This window comes from Musa acuminata, chromosome BXJ3-4, assembly GCF_036884655.1.
Source record: "Musa acuminata AAA Group cultivar baxijiao chromosome BXJ3-4, Cavendish_Baxijiao_AAA, whole genome shotgun sequence".
In the NCBI taxonomy this organism is placed as follows: Eukaryota; Viridiplantae; Streptophyta; class Magnoliopsida; order Zingiberales; family Musaceae; genus Musa; species Musa acuminata.
The window spans coordinates 48,305,677-48,326,623 of record NC_088352.1 but is presented as its reverse complement, the minus strand read 5'-3'; the positions used below and the strand labels follow the sequence as shown (position 1 = coordinate 48,326,623).

General features: G+C 40.6%; 2 protein-coding genes across 3 annotated transcripts; both read right to left on the bottom strand.

Moving 5' to 3' along the window:
- Nucleotides 1-528: 528 nt before the first annotated feature.
- Nucleotides 529-6,784, bottom strand: LOC135637253 (homeobox-leucine zipper protein HOX32-like). Of its 2 annotated transcripts, XM_065149857.1 has the most exons (18): nt 6,164-6,784; nt 4,883-5,042; nt 4,360-4,475; nt 4,176-4,266; nt 3,981-4,076; nt 3,786-3,899; nt 3,593-3,676; nt 3,345-3,500; nt 3,195-3,269; nt 3,014-3,120; nt 2,727-2,919; nt 2,415-2,606; nt 2,243-2,323; nt 2,014-2,148; nt 1,582-1,907; nt 1,219-1,324; nt 934-1,083; nt 529-850 (listed from the first exon to the last, which is right to left on the bottom strand). In XM_065149857.1, the coding sequence occupies exons 1-18, from the start codon at nt 6,394-6,396 to the stop codon at nt 704-706; spliced, it is 2,562 nt and encodes an 853-aa protein (XP_065005929.1). In that variant the 5' UTR covers nt 6,397-6,784; the 3' UTR covers nt 529-703. The 2 variants fall into 2 exon arrangements, with proteins under 2 accessions (XP_065005929.1, XP_065005930.1); XM_065149858.1 differs by lacking the exons at nt 3,786-3,899; nt 3,981-4,076 and having other exon boundaries at nt 6,164-6,781.
- A 4,936-nt stretch (nt 6,785-11,720) lies between these two features.
- On the bottom strand, nt 11,721-20,178 carry LOC135637300 (nuclear transcription factor Y subunit A-7-like). Its single transcript, XM_065149957.1, has 6 exons — nt 20,021-20,178; nt 17,088-17,293; nt 16,365-16,513; nt 15,484-15,555; nt 15,151-15,315; nt 11,721-12,191 (listed from the first exon to the last, which is right to left on the bottom strand). The coding sequence occupies exons 2-6, from the start codon at nt 17,113-17,115 to the stop codon at nt 11,919-11,921; spliced, it is 687 nt and encodes a 228-aa protein (XP_065006029.1). The 5' UTR covers nt 17,116-17,293; nt 20,021-20,178; the 3' UTR covers nt 11,721-11,918.
- Nucleotides 20,179-20,947: the final 769 nt, after the last annotated feature.

Genomic DNA, 20,947 nt, shown 5'->3' with positions numbered 1-20,947 from the left:
CGCTGTCCTTAATGCCCTGTAGTGCTCGTCGTGTAGCTCAGCAACACGCGCTGGACGACGACGAGCAGGCCGAAGCCCTGCCATGGCCACGTCGCAGGACACATCACGGCCGTTAATGTTGACGGATGGGACGGCCTTCCCCGTTGCGTTGACAGCTGCTTCGCTTCGTCTGCGTGAAGCGGGGGGCTACTGCTGCTGCTGCTGTTCTGTTCCAGAAGCAAACAGTGGTGAAGCGTTTGCAGGCTCACATGGCAGCTTTGATTCGATTGTTCGTATCATAAATGGTCTGCAACCCTTTTTCCCGACCTCTTTACTCCAAAAAAGATGATGTACGCTTACAGTAGTAGTATGGTTCTGCACACATCACAGCTGTTGGATTTCCAAGCTACGATGATGCATTTGACAGTGCAACTGTTCGATACAAGCAGATCTGTTCTGTCCACTGAGCAAGGAGATGTCAGCATGCAGTGAAAGGATTGGAATCACTGTTGACAGCATTGCAAGGCAGACTGGAAACAATAACAGCGATGAAGCATAAGCACAACACATCCATAGAATCACATATAGAACAGTCAGTTTCCAGTGTATCTAGACAAAAGTTTGGATGTCCCATAGTAGCTTTTTTGGAAGCCATAACTCTAGCAAAAGGGATGTATTCTTAAGCTCCATCCAGTACTAGATAGATTAGGGTTCTGAGAAGCTTTCAAACAAAAGACCAGTTCACAAACATGAAAGCCAGACAATGGGGTGAATCCTCTTCGTTCGAGACTTTCCATGCTACGGCCTGTTCATACGACACTGGCCTCCCCATGCTCGACATGCAGATGCCAGCAGGAAGATAAGCATGGCCCTACAGTTTGCATAGAGATGCACAGGTTTCAGAAAGCTTTAGATCAATCTGAACAAAACATAAAGCTTCACTGGTTTACTCACCTGCTGCATGATCTTTGGGAACTCTGAGCAAAGCACCTTCCGCGCACCATCATCGAGTATCTTTTCGAGTGTGATGTCTTGAAGAGCAATCAAGGTGGTTTCAAGCATATCCAGACCAGCTTGATTGGAGAAGGTGAACACAGGTGAAGCCTGCAGAGAACGAACACATGAATCTTCCTACCATGAGAGATCGTCTACGGTTGGTTGCGTAACAAGTGAAAGCAAATTGCTGCTAGACAAGTACAAGAAAATACAATAAGCAGAAACTTCCATACTATCACTTGCCTTTAAAGAACAACACATGATTGAATCAGAATGGTGCCAAAGCAGTTTCAGCAATGAATCACTAGCTTGCGAGTCTACTCGAAAGAGGTCTACTCCGGTATGAGCCCTGAAGTCAATGAATATGGTTCATTAGGACAGATAACAGTGACAAACTTGTATTATGGATTGAAATATACAGTTCATGCACAAATTGGTATGTCAATTTTCATCGCAGAAAAAGTAGTATTTATGTGATCATCAAGGAGCCTAAGTAGCCATATAGTGCAACTGATAATTCCTTTTCGACTAGAACTTCAATTTGATGAGACATAAGCTGGTAGGTCATAAAATGCAGAACCGCATGCAAGTACACAGTGAGACTACCTGTAGCTCCGAGAAACCCATCGTGCCAGTGTGTGAGCTTCAGGAGAACCAGGTGGATGCTTGACTCCAATCTGACATCCAGGTCGAGGTGCAATTGCCATAGCAACTCTCTGCACCGAAGCAACCACGCTTCTAACGTATTGCCGGGCCATTGTTGCCACATTACCTTGGAGGTGATTCTCATATGTGAACTGGAAAGCTATCGTCAGGACTGATCGCAGGTTGTACGCATTTGATGCAGTCTCTTTAACAGAGCAAGCTGTGGCACCAGATCCAATCTCTAGCGTGGATGCCAAATCAAGTGTTCGTGTTGCAGTAGAAGAATCCTGCATCATCGTACATGCTGAAGTTAAAATTCAGAGAATCATGGGTATCTTAGAACACCAATTGCAGTAACTTTTTAGAAAATGCTTTAGTGTGAAGTCACCCAACTGTTTTAGGATCCAGCGGAATAACACGGAAACCTGATGGTAGCAAAGGAACATCATCAGCAAAAGATTCATCAATGGGTGCAAAGACAAGCTGAGCACAGGAACCAATTGCATTCTCATCAACTCCACTGCAAAGCTGCCATCATGTAGATAAAGACAAAAAGATCATTCAGCAAAAACATACTGAATACTCAGGATTTGAGATGTAATGCAACTTCTACAAGACAAACCTGCAACAAGTACATATCCCTCGGTAAAATGACATCATCTTGGTTAAAACCATGACCCTCAAGCCTGATCACCTCCAAGAACTACAATCGAGGGCGTTAGCATGATACATCATCAGTAGCAAATGCCAGGAAGAAGTACAAGAAATGTTCTTGGCATTAGAAGGCAAATTACCTCTTCATGCTCCACAGTATGCGCAAGAGGAAGTATCATCTGGCTGCCCAAGAAGCCACTACTTGCCCTAACACCAGGAACTGCATATGGGCTAGCTCTCATTGAGGCAGCAGAGTAAGCATCTACACCACAATCAGCCCATTCTGAACGATGCTCCCTCAGAAACCGGACCAGCATAGCAGGTGGCACATTCTACATAACACAAACCAGTTCGCTAGGATCAATTTTGTTCTGAACTAGAAAGCACAGGTTACAGAAGACATTCCTGCAGAGCGATAGGAGGGCCCACTATTTAAGGGTAAAATGTCAGACCTGCAGCAGCATTGATGCTTTAGCACATAGAACACCGACTCCAAGGGTTGAAAACATGGCTGAAGTGTTCACGTGTGAACCAAGAAGTTTGTTCGGGGAAGAATTTACAGCAATTGTCACATCATCAACACCATCGCTACCCAGTAAAGACCAACCATCGTCAGCAAATCCATTTACAGCATCATTGAAACCTCTGCAATGTGCCCAGAGCACTTGCCGTTAAATATATAAAGCTACTGTTGGAAAAGAAAATCTCAGGTAAACATGGCAACTTATTAGCCAATAACCTGCTCAATCTTTGACTGAAAGTCCTCAAAACAGCAGGTTGTCGACCCCCACCATATGGAACTTCACCGCTGGTCTCCTGAGCAATTTGTTTTAGGTGGCGGAGTGCCTGGAGAAAAGGTCAAAGCATGACTAATGGTGTGAGATAAGCAAAATGTTTAGTAAACAAGCAGTAAAGCTTACAGCAATTGTCATTTTCTGTGCCAGAATTTTTGGTGATTCATATAAGGGCCTAAGAACCTCAGGTACACTCCATGCCTGAAGGGTCAAAAGATATATCATCAGTAAAAGATGGTTGTATTCCTCAATAAGAGTATAAGATGGATAACTCACATCTAAATCAACATGGTCAACAATGTGAATCATTGAACCGCCACCCTCACATGGTCGGATTAGGTAACCACTGGAAAGAACTTCAGCTCTTACAAAATTTGGAGCAGGTGGCCCAGCAGGACCACCGGTTGCAGGAGTCAACGATCTCTCACAAATCTAAAAGAAAAGTGTCATGTTGAAGTGTGTTCAATCATTCAAAAATAGGAAAAATATCAATTTCACGACAAAAGTTCAGACACAACTCATACCACAAGACTTCCATCTTCAAGACCAGTAGTATATCTCAGCATCCAAAAGTCCCGTGCTGCTGCCAAAGTAGTAGGCGCATATGTCTGATGGCAAGAGATTAAAAGAGAAGGTCAACTTAAAGGAAAGAAGGAAAAAGATTGATGACCTTTTCTAACTTCATATAGACAATAGACCAGGAAAACAAGACCGAACCTGCATGTATATAAGTTCAATATTCCCTCCATTACCAGTGGGGATTACAGTAACCACATCAAGGCAACGACAATCACGATACCAAGATGGACGATCCTTAAGAATCTCGGCAACCTAATAACCCGAACAAACCATGAAATACACAACTAGGAAAAGGAAATAGCAGCAACGAGAATTCAGTAAGCAATGGCAAACCTTTGTGGGCTCTAGACTCACAAGGCCACAAGCTCGAGCTGCTACCCCACAAACATTGTGAGAAACAGCAATGATTCCAATGGAATCCGGACCAGGCTAGAAAGGAAAATGAGAAATAAGTTTGCATCACGCAATCTGTATAACATAAATTGACAAGCTAAAATCAGCTCGATAAGAAGTCTAATGAAGCATCACCTTCATCCCAACCATCTGAACCCAATCGACAGCAGTTCCAGTAGCTTTTGACAGGAACTCTGCCAAGGTCTCCTCAGCAATTGCAAGAAGGCTGCATGTCCCAAAAGAGAGAATAATCATTAGCAGAAGACACATGATAAAAGCAATCTGGATTAGTGAAGTCATGACCAGTAATTTTGATTACCCAGCTGGGTTATTAGCATCTCTTTGTGAATGCTGAGGTGCTGGGTTTTGTTGATGGTGGTGCTGACCACTTGTGACTACAGACTCGCAGCTGGTGTCAGTGGTGGCTACGGATGTCTGAATGTTCATTTACAAAAAGAGTAAGATCCCAACAAATATTGTAACATATGTAAGAATCTAATGGAGCTTCTGGGTCAACATGGAAAAAGAAATATAAATTCATATCCATAACAGTCCTCTCATAATGAAAGAATTATGAGTGAATTAGGAAAATTCATGCATAACTCAAGACTTGGTTGGTCCATGTTAAATCCAACAATGGATGACAATCAAATGGAGAGTTTGCAGTTCAAGCAAACAGCTGTTAGATAAACAAAGAGAATGCAGAGCATTGGACCAAGAAAATGACATAGATTAAACTAATTTATTTTAACCATTGAAAAACCAAGCACATGAAAAATAAAATGCGAGAATTGTTCCATCAACATACTAATATATTGTAGAAGGTGAACATGCATGCTTACGTTATGCAGTTGCTGGCGCATATAGCCATTCTCATAAACAAGTTGTGACACCTGCTTCTGCAACCGGTCATTTTCCTCCATCAACAGCTTGTTCATGGCAGTAAGCTTGCGGTTAACAGTTTGGAGTCGAGAGGCTTCCTTTCTCTGCTTCTCACGACATCTACAATGAAAAAATAAGGGAAAGCAGTGAGATGTTGAGCACCCAAAAGTAACATTCAGCAGAAGGCAAGTACCATATTATTACAATTCCAATCAATATGCTATTCAGTACTCCAAGCCACTTGTGTTTTATCAGAAAAACTAGCAATAACAAAGGATCAAAATACTAAGAATCTGATCACATAAGATTAATTTGTAGGAAATTTGTAGAACAAATTAACTACTTTCTCCGTTTATGCAGTGTCAAATCATTTACAGATTGGGAGAACCAAAAAATCCACCAAAGTTCAACAGCTTCAATTTGACAAGCATTAATCATTGTGTATTAACAACTACCCCAAAACCAAAACCATGTATACCAAATTAAAAATAGTCAGGCAAAATAGAAATATTCATAAACAAAAACCCAAACAACAACAACAGAAGACTCTGTGTCCCGAAACAGATCAAGCAACATGTCCATAACATTCTGAACACAAATCATTAACATAAAAAAGATCCCGAGAAATATACTAAGCTGATGGGTCTGCTTTTTGGCCTAGAAAGTCCATCATTGACCAACCGGATTCAATAACCTCAGAGTCCTACAGAGGATCATTGACATCTTGCAAAACATTCACAAATATTATGGATTCAACTTAAAAAATACCAAATGAAAAACACACTATTTGAGAACAAGAGAAGGAATATGGTGAGCTGTCTCTCTCAATGAAGGATTATGTACACTTGCATTTGGTAATGTAGGACTGAACTCGAGAACATCCATGAGAAGCAGCAAAGGAAAGGTAAAATACCAAAATAGAAAGATTCAAAGCCACCTCTGACTCAAAATATCACATCTTTATACAACCACCTCTTGAAATCCTAACTATAGAAGGAAAAAGAAGGAAAAGAAACCAATAATCTCAAACTCCCCGACAGTTTCGCGACGAGTTCAGCCCAAAATCCAGCTCAGGCTGATGAAGAGTTGAAAATAACAATACCAAGACACATTTGAGTGCCCAAAGGGATCAGATCCAACTCTCGGAATAGGAAGAAAACGGTGATCGACCAAAAAAAGACTTTTTGTCCCAGCAAAACCTCACGATTCCACCAACTTGCGGTGTTCCATCGATTCTTTACCTTCTGTTCTGGAACCAGACCTTGATCTGCTTGGGCTCGATGTTGGAGAGGATGGGACACTCTCGTATAAGCTGCTGCCGCTTCAGGGAGCTCGGCTTGGGGCACTCGCTGTAGACCCTCTCGAGCGCCTCCACCTGCTCCGGCGTGTACCTCACGTACTTCCCCGAATCCATCGCCAAGGCGGCTGCCTGCTGGCTCTTCCCCGTCTCCTTTCCGCTCACAACCATGGCCATCTCACCCCCTCTAAAAACCCACCCAAAAATCCAATCTTTCCCCAATCGACACGATCGCCCACCCTTAGCGACCCCCCACCACCCACTTCTTCCGGCTCCTCGGCAGCGGGAGACACATCACCGCCGCTCAGGAGCGGTCCGCTGCCGCCGAGAGGGATCGCCTCTTCCCCTGCTCCCCCGAGGCGGCCATTACTACGCAAGGCGAAAAGGAGGCGTTTTGCTTTAGGAATGCGTAGGATTTTGCTTCACTCCGCTTTGTTTCGGCCTTTTTATTTCCACTGGCGGTGACGGTGGCTTTTGTTTACCGCCGAACACCACCAAATTTGCCCGGGCCGAATCAACACGGAGTACTTTCCCGGGTGACGTTACCCACGCAGCCGCGAGTCCCACCACAGGCTCACGGGAGACAAACGGCACCTTCAAAACTTGCTCGGGTCAATCGGCCGTGTTAGCCGACATCCTTCTCTCACCGCGCTTTGAAGTGCGGGGTGGAGCGGCGGTGTGTTCCTTTTGATGCGGTCTTCTGCCTCGCAAACGACCGCTTTTGAGCTTAATGGGGGGAGGGGGTTTGATAAAGCGTGGGGGGTTTTCTATTCTTTTGAAGGAAACGTCGTGGGAGGTGAAGAATTGTTTATGGTGTTGCGGTCTGGTAGCTGCCAATGCATGCTGCTGCTGCTACTGCTGTGGCCACTGCCGCTGCAGCTGCAGCTGCAGCTGTCACAGTGCAAGACCAAAACAAAACACAACAAATAAAGTGCTTTCTCTCCCTTCAATGCTCTGTGTTTTGAGTGAGAGTGAGTGAGTGAGTGAGAGTGAGAGTGAGAGTGAGAGTGAGAGAGGGACAATGATCCCATGTTGGTGTGTGGGAACAGTATGATGCATACAGCATCGTGTCTTTCTCTCTCTTCATCGTTTCCTTCCTGCTTAAAGCCCTGCATTGATGCACTCGTCTCTCTCTCTCTCTCTCTCTCTCTCTCTCTCTGTAATAAGACGGACCCACTGTTGGTTGATGGTAGCAGTTGTATGTACCTCCGTTCCTTGCGACAAATAAGATTCTAATCTGAAAGAAACATAGCCATGAGTCGTTCTTTTGCTCTCTACTAAACCAAATCAAAATTACGTTTATGATGACATTTCTACGTTGTTTTCTTTCTTAGAAACAAGAGAGAGAGAGAGAGAGAGAGAGAGAGAGAGAGAGAGAGAAGAGACTGTCAGTGTTGCAGGAATGCATCGCTGCCAATCTGAAAGAAACACATATAGCCAGTGATAATAAACCCTGAGCCAATTATTTTGCTGTTCGGTAGATCATCATATGATGATCTTAAACAACAAAATGGTCGGAAATCTTTTGTCCCTCGATTCGGCTCTCTCTTCTTTTTCTCTCTTTTCTTTGTTGGTGTTCTCCCTCTCACTGGTCCCCCAAAAGTGAATGGAGTATGCCTTCTTTTCTTTGTATCCGTAGCAGCAGCGGAGACTCCTTTTGATTGCTTTGTATGTGTTGCGTCGCTGCACCGCCATGGGCGGAGGAGGGGCGGTGGCTCTGACCGTGGTGCGGCCATTACTGCCGTGTGTTTGACCAGGGAGACAAAGATGGAGGAGTTATTGTGCCGGCACCAAATCTGGGATGAAAGATCTAATCCAACTTCCTCCCATTTAATTCTGGAATTAATGCTAATGGATTCTGTTCCCCATTTACTCTCAGCTCGCTCTCTCCGTGGATCTCTTGCCTCGCAATCATCCACATAGCCAACACATAGGTGTCGTTGTTCTGATGCTACAAATCATCCCCACTTCCCATCACAGTGTTGCGGCAGATATTGAAAGATACAGCACCTGCTTGTTTCTCATTTGCGAATGACAATGGCATGTTGGGTTTCAGATATCAATCAGAGAAGATCATGCATTAACTGTGCCAATACAGAATAGACCTTTGTTCCATGTTCTTGTCACTGTCTCAAAAGTCAAGAAGGATTCTCGCTGCTGAATCTCAATGATGCAGATCACTCTTCATAGTCTGTTGAGCACAAGACTAGCTTGATAATGCCTCTCATTATGCAATACAAAGTTTGCTGGAAAATGCCGTGAACACATCATGAGAATTAGAGAATAATTTTCCTTTTGAATTTCCTTTTCATTCATTTGTTTGATTGAGACATACCAAACAGAAAGCATCTGATGACCAACCACCACACATAGAACTGAATCTTGAGTTGATGCAGGTGGTGGTGAGGCCTCCTCCTCCTCTTCCTCCTCCTCCTCCTCCTCAAAGGCTTGAAAAGACAATGAGAAGCTCCATTATTGCTGCACTTTCTGCATGAACTACTGGTTTGCCACTATGGCAAATAGAGTTTGGTGTCACAATCATCCATGTTCAACAAGTGCAGCCACCATCAGAGACTACTACATTTCAGATTGAACTTGTTCTACAATGAGCTGTTAAATGTTTCTAGTCTGGTGAATCTTGCAGGAGTGCAGTAAACAACTTATGTGACTTGAAAAAGTGCTTTAAACTGGTTTTAAGACCTACCAAATCCATGACTAGTAATATAGAGGTAGCAGCTATTCCTGCTATGCCACTAACATGACTAGTGGATCATTGGATAAGTTAATTATATAGGGCAGGATGAATTAGTGGAATAGTTGGACCCATGGTTAGGGGACAATGCATGATGCAGCTCTTTTTCTAGGCTCTTAGCATTTTCCTGGATCTAAGGATTGGTCAAAATTGCTCCTTTACTAATGGCTTCTGCTCTATAACCTGTGTCAATCTCTCTGCTTGGGCACCATTCATATTGACTGAACCATTTAGCTCCAATTGTGTTTATCTTGACTTAGGGAGCCATAAAACTTGGTTAGTGCATTCACAAAGTCAAATGATATGAACCACCAATTAAACATATAACAGTGTTATATGTATGTTCAGCTTTGGACATCTGCTTTTTAACTCTGACTAGAAATCAGAAATATATTGCAGACAGGCTCTGGAAATTGAAAGACACATGAGAGAGAGAGTGTGTGGAGCAAATTTGAGCTAAGTGGGTGGACTGTCAAAACCTTGGAACCCTAAACGCTTAGGGTGCTCAAAGCTACTTTTGTGGCATGAGGTACACCAGCACCAACCATCACCTTGTCATTTCTTTTTCCAATCCCTCCTCCTCTTTCTTCTTCTAATTCTTCTCCTTTTGCTTGGGTGACAGCAGAGAGTGATGCTGGCCACACCCTCCCTTCACTCCAAAGCTTGTCATTAGCTTTATTCAGAAGAGAAGGAAATGTGTGAAAAGGCTGCTGGGGAGCAAAAGCACTGCCCTTTTAGTTTTCCTAAGGTTGGCATGCACACAAACAAAGAGCATCCCAAGCACAGCGAGGGACAGGCACTCCACCCAACTCTTCCCAGGCATGGTCTCTCTCTCTCTCTCTCTCTCTCTCTCTCTCTCTCTCTCTCTCTCTCTCTCTCTCTACAACATCAGCTGAAACAGCAACAAAGAAGAATGACAACAAGAACAGGAACAATTAATGGGTGATGATGGAGGTGGGCGGGGGGAGTCAGTGGCCACAGGGTACTCGCACAGGGTGTCTTCCTGTCTCCTCTGTGGCATGATGAGGAGTCGTGCGTGCTACTTTTCTCATGCCTTCTCACCCTTGTCTCCTCCCCCCCCTTCCTTTTCCTTCACAAAAAGGAGAGAAGGGAGTCTAGATAAGGTGGCCCTGCCTGCCTGGGTAGTGCAACTGAGGCATGCTCCCCGTATCCATTGCGTGATCTCCCAAATTAACGAGCGTGGAGGTCAGGGGCTCGATCCCCAGTAAGCTTTCATGGCCCCCCAACCTTTTGGTGAGGGTGGTGGCCGTCGTGGTGGTGGTGGTGGTGGTGGTGGACGGCTACTGCCGGGCGCGGCGCGCGCGTGTTCTTCGGCATGCACGCCTGCCTTTGCGTGCCTCCCACACCACTTTGTCCAAGCTATGTGTTTCTCCAAGTATTTAGCTGCACGTACTTCACAGGGTGGTGGTGGTGGTGGTGGTGGTGGTCAAGATGTTTCCGGTCATTCGGTAAATGGTGAAGAGATACACACGCTGGATTAGCGATGGAAAGGCATGGATCAATCAATCTTGCACGGAACATTATTAGAGTTCATTGCAGGCAGGGTCTCATGATTGGAGATCCAACGGTTCTCCTCATCTCTCTCTCTCTCTCTCTCTCTCTCTCTCTCTCTCTCTCGTGCTCACATAAGATTCAGATGTAAAACATTGCTATTCGACGAAGTTTCAAGTCAGTGATAAGTATTGCAGAGGACAATAAGTGCTCATAAGAAGAGATTAGGGTATAGAGAAGAGAGCAGGAATGTGGGTGTGTCCCCCACCTCTGAAGAAGTGCACTCCTTTAATCATGCGGACTGCATTCGATTTATAAGATCAATCAGTCACTGTCCCTCAAGACTGCAATGTTTTTATATGCCTGCAGCATTATAACAATTACATGCCATCATCATATCTGTCTAATGTGCATATTGCATCGATGAGACCGTATAACATTATTTCTTTCATTTCCCATTCTCCACCTGTTGTTACCATTCATGAAATGCAAACAAAGCTCCATTCCAAAGGACCATAGATGAGTCTTTTGCACTGCATGGCCACTTTGCAGATGACCAAAATGCTGCAACAGGAGTTCATTGAAAGAGAAGAACTTGATATGTGGATGTAGTAACAGATTGAGGTTCCCCTGTCGCATGCAGATTTTGGAGAGCCATCCATCATTGCTCACCTTTGACCTCTCCAGCTGACTTAGCAGGGATCCTAATATTAGTAAGGTGGGAGTTCAGCGGTCAACCTTTCATCAAGATTGAGTTGACATTTGATCTCCATCTATTTGGAAGTGCCAAGTACGCTCCTGGAAAGACTGAGCAGACACAAGTAGCAAAATATCTCAAACTTAAGGAAATTGCTATAAATATATATATATATATAAATGAATTTGGTGTTTTATCCTTTTTTTTATTGCTGGCTAGTCAGTCTTAAAGGACTACTTGATTTCCTGATTGTTGATAGAAAACTTCATACTACAGGTTTGAGTTTACTAAATCTGCATCTTTGAGAAAAAAGAACATATTGCCAAAAGTCTCCTAGAATTTTGGGTAATTAGCAAATTGTCAATATGGTCAATTTCTTGACTCAATTAAGGTTGTGGTATCATTGAGGAAACACAACATGACACACAAAATCAACACTTAAATAGCGAAAATGATACTAGATGGCCAAGGAAAAATATGTGAAGGCAATATTGGCAATGGATGACAAATAATCACCATGTGAGAACCTAAGAGAACACCTGAGAAAGTCCAATCTTTAAATGAACCTATGAGATCTCTCACTTACAACATCAACAAAGTCTTCTAATAACATGCCGATCACTAAGGGCTACAGTTTAAATTATGAAAAGAATCGACCAAGTTTGCTTCTACAACCAGGCTTTTGGTTATTCCAGCAAACTCTGTACAGTATCTGTTCTTCCCAAGAACCAGCATACATCATTCATTGCCCACTGGTAGCTTATCAGAGTCTCCAACTTTAGAAGGCTCTGCTCTATTGCTAGAGAGCTTAGTATTTTCTTTATTAGCAGAACGCTCATCAGAAGCTGGAACATCAGAACGTTGGGCCATGTCATCCGAGGCAGCCTCATCCTGTTGATTTCCTTGGGACTCATTCTGTTGATCTGCTTCAGACTTAGAATTAAGAAACCTACCTCCACATCCTCTAGCTCTTCTCACAGCATGCAAATGACGGGATTCGTGTAGATACGGCTGTATAGTGGTAATGCTAAATATGTTACAAAATAAATCCACAGTTCAAGATGAAAGAAATACAACATAAGCAAGAAACAGTATTATCTTAATCATATATGAAATATGATTCTGTCATAATGAAAAGGTGAGAACAGTAACACAATCTCCAAGATCGGATGATCAGCACAACTGGAATATTCCATAGATATTTCAACAAGCAATAAAATGTCAGGTCAAAATAGTCTGAAATCTTGTATTCCCAAGAGCTATGACGAATCTATCAGAAGGATAAGGAAATGGATGTTCCAATTTGATTTCATAGACCAACTAATGGAGAGCATACAAGCAATACCTTAAAAAACATGTTCTGTTCGGTAAATAGCCACATTACATATACCATATGCACTAGTAATATGTGGTCGCCTGGATAACAAGCAATAAAATGTCAGGTCAAAACAGTCTGAAATCTTCTATTCCCAAGAGCTGTGACGAATCTATCAGAAGGATAAGGAAATAGATGTTCCAATTTGATTTCATAGACCAACTAATGGAGAGCTTACAAGCAATACCTTAAAAAACATGTTTTGTTCAGTAAATAGCCACATTACATATACCATATGCATTAATAATATGTGGTCGCCTGGATAACCGGATGACAATGACGTAAGTAGCTGCACGAAGTCAAGCATGTGACTACAGAAGATTGCATATGGTCAAATAATGATTAAAAGAAATGTTATATCTATATAATATTTTTATTTAAATTCATATGTTATTTGGATTCTATACATATAATACTTATATGCATAAATTATTTTTTATTCAACTACATATTTTGTGACATTTTTTGGATTTTTGTCTATTTGCTTGACTCTTTAAAAGTCTGAACCTATGGCATATATTCGCAACTTCTACAAGATTGTGCATGTCATAGTTCTAGGATTCATACATTGTTTTGGATAATTTCTTTCAATGGCTGTGATTCTTTACTATAGTTGACTGGTTGTGATTCTTAAGTATAGTTGATGCATTGTTAACTTCCCATCAAATGTGGTCAAGATTTCTTGAACTGTATATCATTAGTTATTTTTGTTCTATTTGGTTTTAATATATTTTTAAAATTATTCTAAAATAGTATTAGAATCTGCATATGCATCCGCTAGTGTACCCACAAAACACATGCACTATGCAATAGACTAGCTGCTTGGATAATGCTTCTGCTTTATAAACCTTTAGTTTTCATAGACCAACCTACAGTATTCTGGCCTTCGTATAGACACACAAGTTAAAACCTTCCATGCAAGCCCACATAATCATTACCTTGTTTCTTCTGTCCAAATAAACAGTTATAAAAATTATATTATCATTAGAAAGATCAACTCCAACAGCAAGAAATTCAAATTTCAATAGCATTGAGGGGTAAAAAGTAGGAGGTCATAGGTCACTGCGCTATCACAACCAACAATCCTGACAAATGAAAAATAATATAAGAATCCTATCTAGTGGTCACGAAAAGCATGTCATTCACTGAATCCCCACCCCAAAACGGTGATATGTGATGCATGAGACGAAAGCACAGGGTAGGGAGTCCAAGAATCAATGTTTTCAACAAATACCAAAATATTTAGCCCGATACTAGGACAAACGTCAGGAGAACTAACAGATAGACTAGAGAGCTGTAGACATGAGTACTAACAAATTAAACCAATATAATTGCAGAGACACATATACACTTACAGATTGTTCAAACGGCAGATATATTAAGTAGCTTAAGCAAAGACCTAGTGAATCTAATGAAGCAGGTGGCCATAAGTACTGAAATATTTTCTTTACAACCTGTTTGGTACAAACTAAATTTTTGACGAATAGGAAATACGATTCTTATTTGTGGAATCACTTATTTCTAATGGTACAACAACACCACCACCAACAAGCCATAATAGGATAAGTGACTTAATTCAGTTCAGTGGGATGGAACTTAATTGATTCATTACTACTTCAAAACAAATCACGTGATTTGGAGTCAAATTTGGTGAAACTCATTTACTACTGTTATTTTACAGAACAAAGTAGTTGTACACCTTTTTTTCGTGTGACACAGTATAATTCTTCTCTTCATAGCAAAAGATATCAGTGGGTCAGTCGATATCGAGTTAAAGTGTGTTAAGATAGAGGGACGTAACACCTTATTCAAACCCAACTTGACCCAATAGTAAGATAAGATTTCATGTCCTGTGTGCGATCCATGGTGAATTGGTCAAGTTGGTTTGAACCAACACAATCAATGTCAAGTTTTATTTTATATCCAAATAAAGGTATTACAAAAAAATAATAACTGGAACCATTTTTGTTTCCTTCTCAAACATCGCAACTTAAAAAAATAAATTCATTTTGTAGTATTTAAAAAATAATTTGTAATTTAGCTAAATTCAATTCTAATTAACTGAAATTAATTCATCATCTGAAACAAATTCTGATTATATAAATCAATAAAATACCATATGAAGGTAATTACAAAAAGTGTGTTGGACTCAATGAATCATTGAAAGAAGTACCAAGACTGACAACCCACACAGGATTTCTGATTTGTGTCCTGGTAGAATTATTGTATTAAAATATAAATCAAGTTGGGCACATAGCATCACATGTTACGAATATTTTTGCCCCCCATTTGAGACATGAAGTCAAGCTCTAGCAAAAACCCACCCAGCTATATGGAGATCTTATGATGGTTCACCCTATAAAAACTAATAGTTAACAATTTAACCAAGAAGCACAAGTTTAACTATGACAACAGGATATATGGATAACCACATCAAGAGGCAAAACCATCCAATTAATCATTTAGAATAACTGCCAAAAAACACAATTCTATTGCCAGCTAATGCTTCCTCTAGCCTAATAGGAAAAAAGATCACTAGCGTTGAACAGTGATCTAACTACCTAGCAAGAATTAATATCTTTAGTAGAGACATACCTTACGAACTTTAGCCAATTTATTTTTTGATTCAGCTTTTGCTCGAGACTGTCGACGCCTTAAGATACCATGATATTGTTTTGCATTGACATAAACAGGTTCTTCAATTGCATCAGTCGGCAATGGCACTCCGGGATGATTGACTCCAATCAGTTGTGGATGTATCTAAGTCACATTGGCAGTGGTTAACAAACCAAAAGAACTTATAGTTGATAAACACCACACCATACTGAAATGAAGATATAGGTACAAATTGGCTCCTTGCAAGCAGTATTTGATTTTTCAGATTCCAAACTACATTAAGCACATACGTCTGTGTCAGTTGAAACATACCACATGTTGCCCACTGTAAGCTGCAAACATACCACCATAGTAAGGATCAACAAATGGGTAAGCTGCCGGAGCCTGTCACAAAGAGTATTTTCATACAATTAGTCAAGTCAGTTCAAACACATTTTCCTTAATTAATTCACAATGTTTTCTATTATCAGTAAGGCATCCAATCAAAGAAAATTAATGAAATAGACATTAAAAAATGGTTGATAAAACAATTCCCTAGGGAAGGTAAACTCAAATCCTTGTCTGCCACTCTGCCTAACCCACTGTCATATAGCACCACTTATGGCTAACTTAGTGGTCGAGGAAAACTGTTTCAGGACACCAGTAATAGGTACACAGCTAACAGTGTTTGCAGTGAAATGGCTCCGACATAACTAAAGCTATTTTCCTGCCTATCTCCTCAGGAGATGTATGTACATGCTCCCACCAATAAGAGGTACCTCACCAAGAAGACTAAACAGCTTCCAAATGTGGAACTTAAAATGCAAGCTATGCCTTGTATACTTTGTTTACTTTTACCAATATGCAAAATCATTATAGATAAAAGTTCCTACAATGATCTAGAATCAGTAACCTTATATATATACACAAAAAGAATGCAAGAATGAGGTCAAAAGTCATTGCCTGCAAAGTTTTGGCTTATGCTTCAGGACTACATGTAAAACCAAGATAAAAAGGCAGCTTTCTCTAGAAATACAGATGGAAACTACATGGTAGTTATCTAAAACTGTATTAGAAACAGAAGCAAAAGCAAGAATAGTTTCATAAAACTCATGTCAATCCTTTTGACTAAGGTAAGAAGAACAGGTTCTTCATGGCATAATAACGTACAAATATAATGTATTTACATAAGTTAACAGCCTGAAGGACAGTACCACAGTCTGTGCTACGTCAAAATGACTAGTGGGCACCATGTACCCAGGCAAATGTGTTGCCACACCAGAATGCAAGCTGGCAGTTGCAGAAGGTTGATGTTGGTTCTCAGATTGTACCTGGTCCTGCTGTTCATCAGTTTCACTGTTATCTGGAAGTCACAAGGACCACATGACAAATAAGCTTTAGGGCAAACTTCCAAAAGATCTACCTAAACATATCACACACCGAATTGGACTTCCTTTTTCGATGCAAAATTTTCAACCTGATAATGACATCTTACCATTGCAACTTGTGTATCTGAATCTCAGACATAAAATCACCTGATCAATTAGTCATGTCGGTTGGCAACCAAACAGCAATATGCCTAATTATTACACGAAAAAGCAAAGGCAAGCACAAGATTTTCCAAGAAATTTAAATAAGACAAGCTAGCACACCCCTTCATGTATGGTGTCTAGATAAAATATTTCACTGGTTATGTTATGTAACAGAAATTCTAAAAGTCAACGGAAGTCTCATGAGCATATCGATGATTAAGGCATTTCCTTCCTCGAGTACTAATTTAGTCATGATTATCTAACTGCCTACAACTTGCCAAATTTACGATCTTGAACACATTATTAGCACAATATATAAGTTATAACAGTAGAAATATGGCCGCTAGATTCCTAACATACAAGATAGCAGAAAGAAATTATTGGAAATTTGAAAGTGACATTTACCAGATAAGCTTTGAACCGAAGAAGTCATGATAATTGGAACTAAAAGCAGCTGAATTCAGACCCAATCTTGAAAGAGGGCTAATAAAGCATGCTCCTGACACCAACCACAACTATTTAACCTGTCCAAACAGAGCTTCACTTGCAGTTTCCCAACAGAGAGCGAAACTTTCACTTCTATAAGTGGTATAAGCTCGAAGACTTCAATCCTGAAATTGCAACCACAAATAAGCGATAATAATTGACAAAAAACTGACAAGAAATAGCTAAAGCAAAACAAAGAATAGTTTTAACCATAACTACCATGTGGGTGGTATTATTAGTTACTCGTTTTGTAAGTATTAATAAAGCAATTGATCTTCAAGAGGGAGAAAAGAGATGAGCAAGGGAGTCTAAGGAATCCAAAAATTGGAATTTTCACGAGATGCAAAGATATAGAGGAGAAATAACAAAGTTTCAACCAACACGCATGTTCATATATCCAAAAGATCGAAGATGAGAATTAAAATAATTTCAATGATAAATTTGATTATGTGACCTCTTCTCTTCTTCATTCACAAAGATGTAACAGCGGTATTGAGTTCGCTACTAGCAGAACAGGTAAGGAAAATAATTCAGAGAAAAAGATTATCCAGTCGATGGAAAAACTAAACCAGCAGTATCATTCTGTTTCCACATACTATAATATAGTCTTCACCATAATTATTTCACAAACATACTAAAAGGCCTCGTGAAAATGACTAAAAGATGACATCTCAAGCAACCAATGTAGATGTAAGAAGCTAAGAAGACAATTTCTTCATATTGTCTTGACTGCACAAAGAAATGAGAATTCTGTAAAGATACAATGAGAAACCGGAACAGCAGAGAAACTGAAATTTAGCTGTCTTAAGAAGATGACATGGTTAATGAAGAATGCAGGACATTACAAATTGATGTTCAGCTATCAAGACATTATGACAATGATAAGAAAGCAACCACCTTATGGATCTTGCAAAGAAAAAGATTCTGAACAAACAATGTACTAGAAATAGGTCTCCTATGATAAATCACTTCAAAATCCAGTACACATTGTGATTTTAGAACCAGTTCTGAATATCAGCTCAGCTCTTTTTACTAAATTAATTTGCGGAGGACCACAGTAGTTATGTTGTGGGCTGTTATAGAGAGTTGAACATGCAATTTTTCGAACCCTTTTGAGTTACAAATACAGTCACACGGAAGTGGAAGATGTGTTGATCAGTGGTTACAAACTTACAATTATTCTAAGTTTCTAACAGTCTAATTGATATGGACTAGTGACCATATAGTACCTTTATAATCATAATCCCTCTTATGGAAAATATAACTTTCAGGATAAAAGAACCTTTATTATCCCTCTTGAGAAAGCTTTGACCACAATCAAGATGTTCATAGTAAAAAGTATTTCAGCTCCTTAAGGAAAGGGAGTCTCTGCCGAGGCAGTCATAAACATCTTATAAGGCTATTTTTGCTTCCCCTTTGATTTAGCTATCTAGCCCCTATATAATAAGTCTACTCATGAACATCAGTATTTCTTTTAGTAGCTGTTGGTTACTTAAACTTGCATATGGTTTATTTTTGTTTCTTTTCACAATGGATACCTAAGCTCCTCTTTTGCTAAATATTGTTTCCATTTTCTACTATATGTCCCTATCTTCTTCTTATCTGTTGTTTTTGTAGTGATAACCAGTCCACTGTAGGCTACCATTTAACTTGAGCAACATCAGCTCAAGACTTGAACACTTTTTTTTCCTCCCTAAGTAGAAGTTAACAAGTAATTATTAACCAATAGTAGGTGCCCGCTTTGTGATAGAGAGATCATACACAATCTTAACTGATGTTATAGAAAAGCAAATTCGCTACAGAAACTGTACAAATATTACATAAAACCATCAAGTACTGTAACTGTACAAATAAAATTTTCACATATTTATACCATGTATAAAATGACACTGACATATCCAACTTATTAACACAATCTACACATTTTGTAGACAAATTGAACATAACCAGAACCTCCCTACGATTCAACATATAGCACTAATTTGTTGATATAATTACAAAATTCCAAGCTACAGGAATTTGTATGCCTTAATTTTAAAAAATCCAAATTGAAATCTACGGGCAAACTCTTTGCCAATAAGATTGCAGATCAAAGAATATATCCAACCAAGTTAAGAGAACCATGCAGTTAGTGTATCATAAGTAGTATGGGATTAGAAAAAAAATGCATATATTGTCCTCATCAATTTGAAGCTATATGTGAGTACATTCTCTGAAGCTTGCCCTCATCAGTTTCCTGATTGAGACACTTCACCTTCCAACTCTGCTCGGCCATGCCCCACTCAGTCTCACGGACTTCTACCATTCACGGATCAATTTACATGCATTATGCAATTTATCTGTTACAGAGAATTTCAATAGAAACGGCGTGGGAGTATAATAAGACAACACAACGCATCTAGCGCTGTTCACAAAAATACACAGAAATCCGTTTCCACCAATACATGAAATCAAGTCAAAGCTATTATTGATGTATTATATACAGCAGCATCACATTCTGGCCTAATATTTGTGACTTACCCTTCCAATGCAACTACAAGAAACCCTAATATGTGTAAACACAAAGGAAGATACTTCCTAATCGAGAATCTACATAATAATCCGGGAACCAATCCCAAACCCGTGTCCTCCAACAGAAAACCCTAGGGATAATTCAGAAGCAACAACACGGAGATTAGGATTTCCCGGACGACCGTCGTGGATGAAATCGACCCTATCGAATCAACAGAAATCGCGACAAAATCTAATAGCTTCCCGTATAAGCGCAGAAAATCAAGATCGGGAAAGTGATTAAGTGAATCGCAATCCGTAGAACAACGAATTCTTAAGGAATTGCTTCGTCGGTTGCGTACCTCAAACGTTTCTCGCGTCGCGCGCTTGCGTCGGGTGCGTTTGATGGCTTCGAAATGGATTTCCTCCTCTCTCTCTCTCTCTCTCTCCCTCTCCCTCTCCCTCTATCGCTCAGCGAAGTACGCCGTCTCTCGCCATTTTATCCGCCTCGATTTGGTGGTATAAACTATAAAGAAATCAAGAAAACATATATATTTTATCTCCATAAGAAATAATAATATCTTATTTTTTAGAAAATATTTTATTCGCCCGTGTCTCCGTGCCCGAGAGATTCACCTGCCATCTGTGCTGAAGCACACAAAAGGGCTCCACCTGTAAAGGCCAGGTAAACGTCGAGGACATTGTAAGTTGGTAGCTAAAGCGTGGTTCCTTCCAGGTTCCCCAAAGTGGGAGCAGCAGGATCACCTCCAAGAACAGTTCAATGAGAAAGTCTATTTCGTGCATTTCTACTGTACGATGAGAAAGTCTGATGACTTTTCTGAAAAAGGAAGGGTCCGATGGAATCGTTTCACATTGAACTGTTGGAAAGGATCCTAAAGTCGAAGGCGCGGGGAAAGGGAAGCGCCTCCCGTCCACTGAAACGAAGGAGTCGGGGCGGGCGGGAAGGCGGGCAGCGATGGAGTGGTTAGGGATGCGACGAGAACGCTGACCGCGGTCAGCTGTTGTGTCGCAAGATGGCCGTCCGATCTTGCGGACATGACACAATCAACGGTCCGGTAACTATAAGGCTCGAACAGTATGGCGACTGAGTCGCGGTTCGCAGCGATTGGGTGTCGTTCGGATATAACCGTGCATATTCTGGTACCACCTCCTAGATAACAGTTAGCAACCATGTCAGGACCAACATAAAGCCTCAAGGTGGATATGGTGTATTGTATCGACATGACACCTCAGACTTGAATGAGATAATCGTTTGTTCCCGTGTTGTT

Coding starts and splice junctions, on each gene's coding strand:
- LOC135637253 (XM_065149857.1), bottom strand. CDS start 6,396: ATGGCCATGGTTGTGAGCGGAAAGGAGACGGGGAAGAGCCAGCAGGCA. Junction 3,677..3,785: donor TTGAACTTATATACATGCAG/GTTCGGTCTTGT, acceptor TCTTGCCATCAG/ACATATGCGCCTACTACTTT. Junction 2,607..2,726: donor AAGCATCAATGCTGCTGCAG/GTCTGACATTTT, acceptor TGTGTTATGTAG/AATGTGCCACCTGCTATGCT.
- LOC135637300 (XM_065149957.1), bottom strand. CDS start 17,115: ATGACTTCTTCGGTTCAAAGCTTATCTG. Junction 16,514..17,087: donor TTCGGTTCAAAGCTTATCTG/GTAAATGTCACT, acceptor TGTGACTTCCAG/ATAACAGTGAAACTGATGAA. Junction 15,556..16,364: donor TTGACGTAGCACAGACTGTG/GTACTGTCCTTC, acceptor TCTTTGTGACAG/GCTCCGGCAGCTTACCCATT.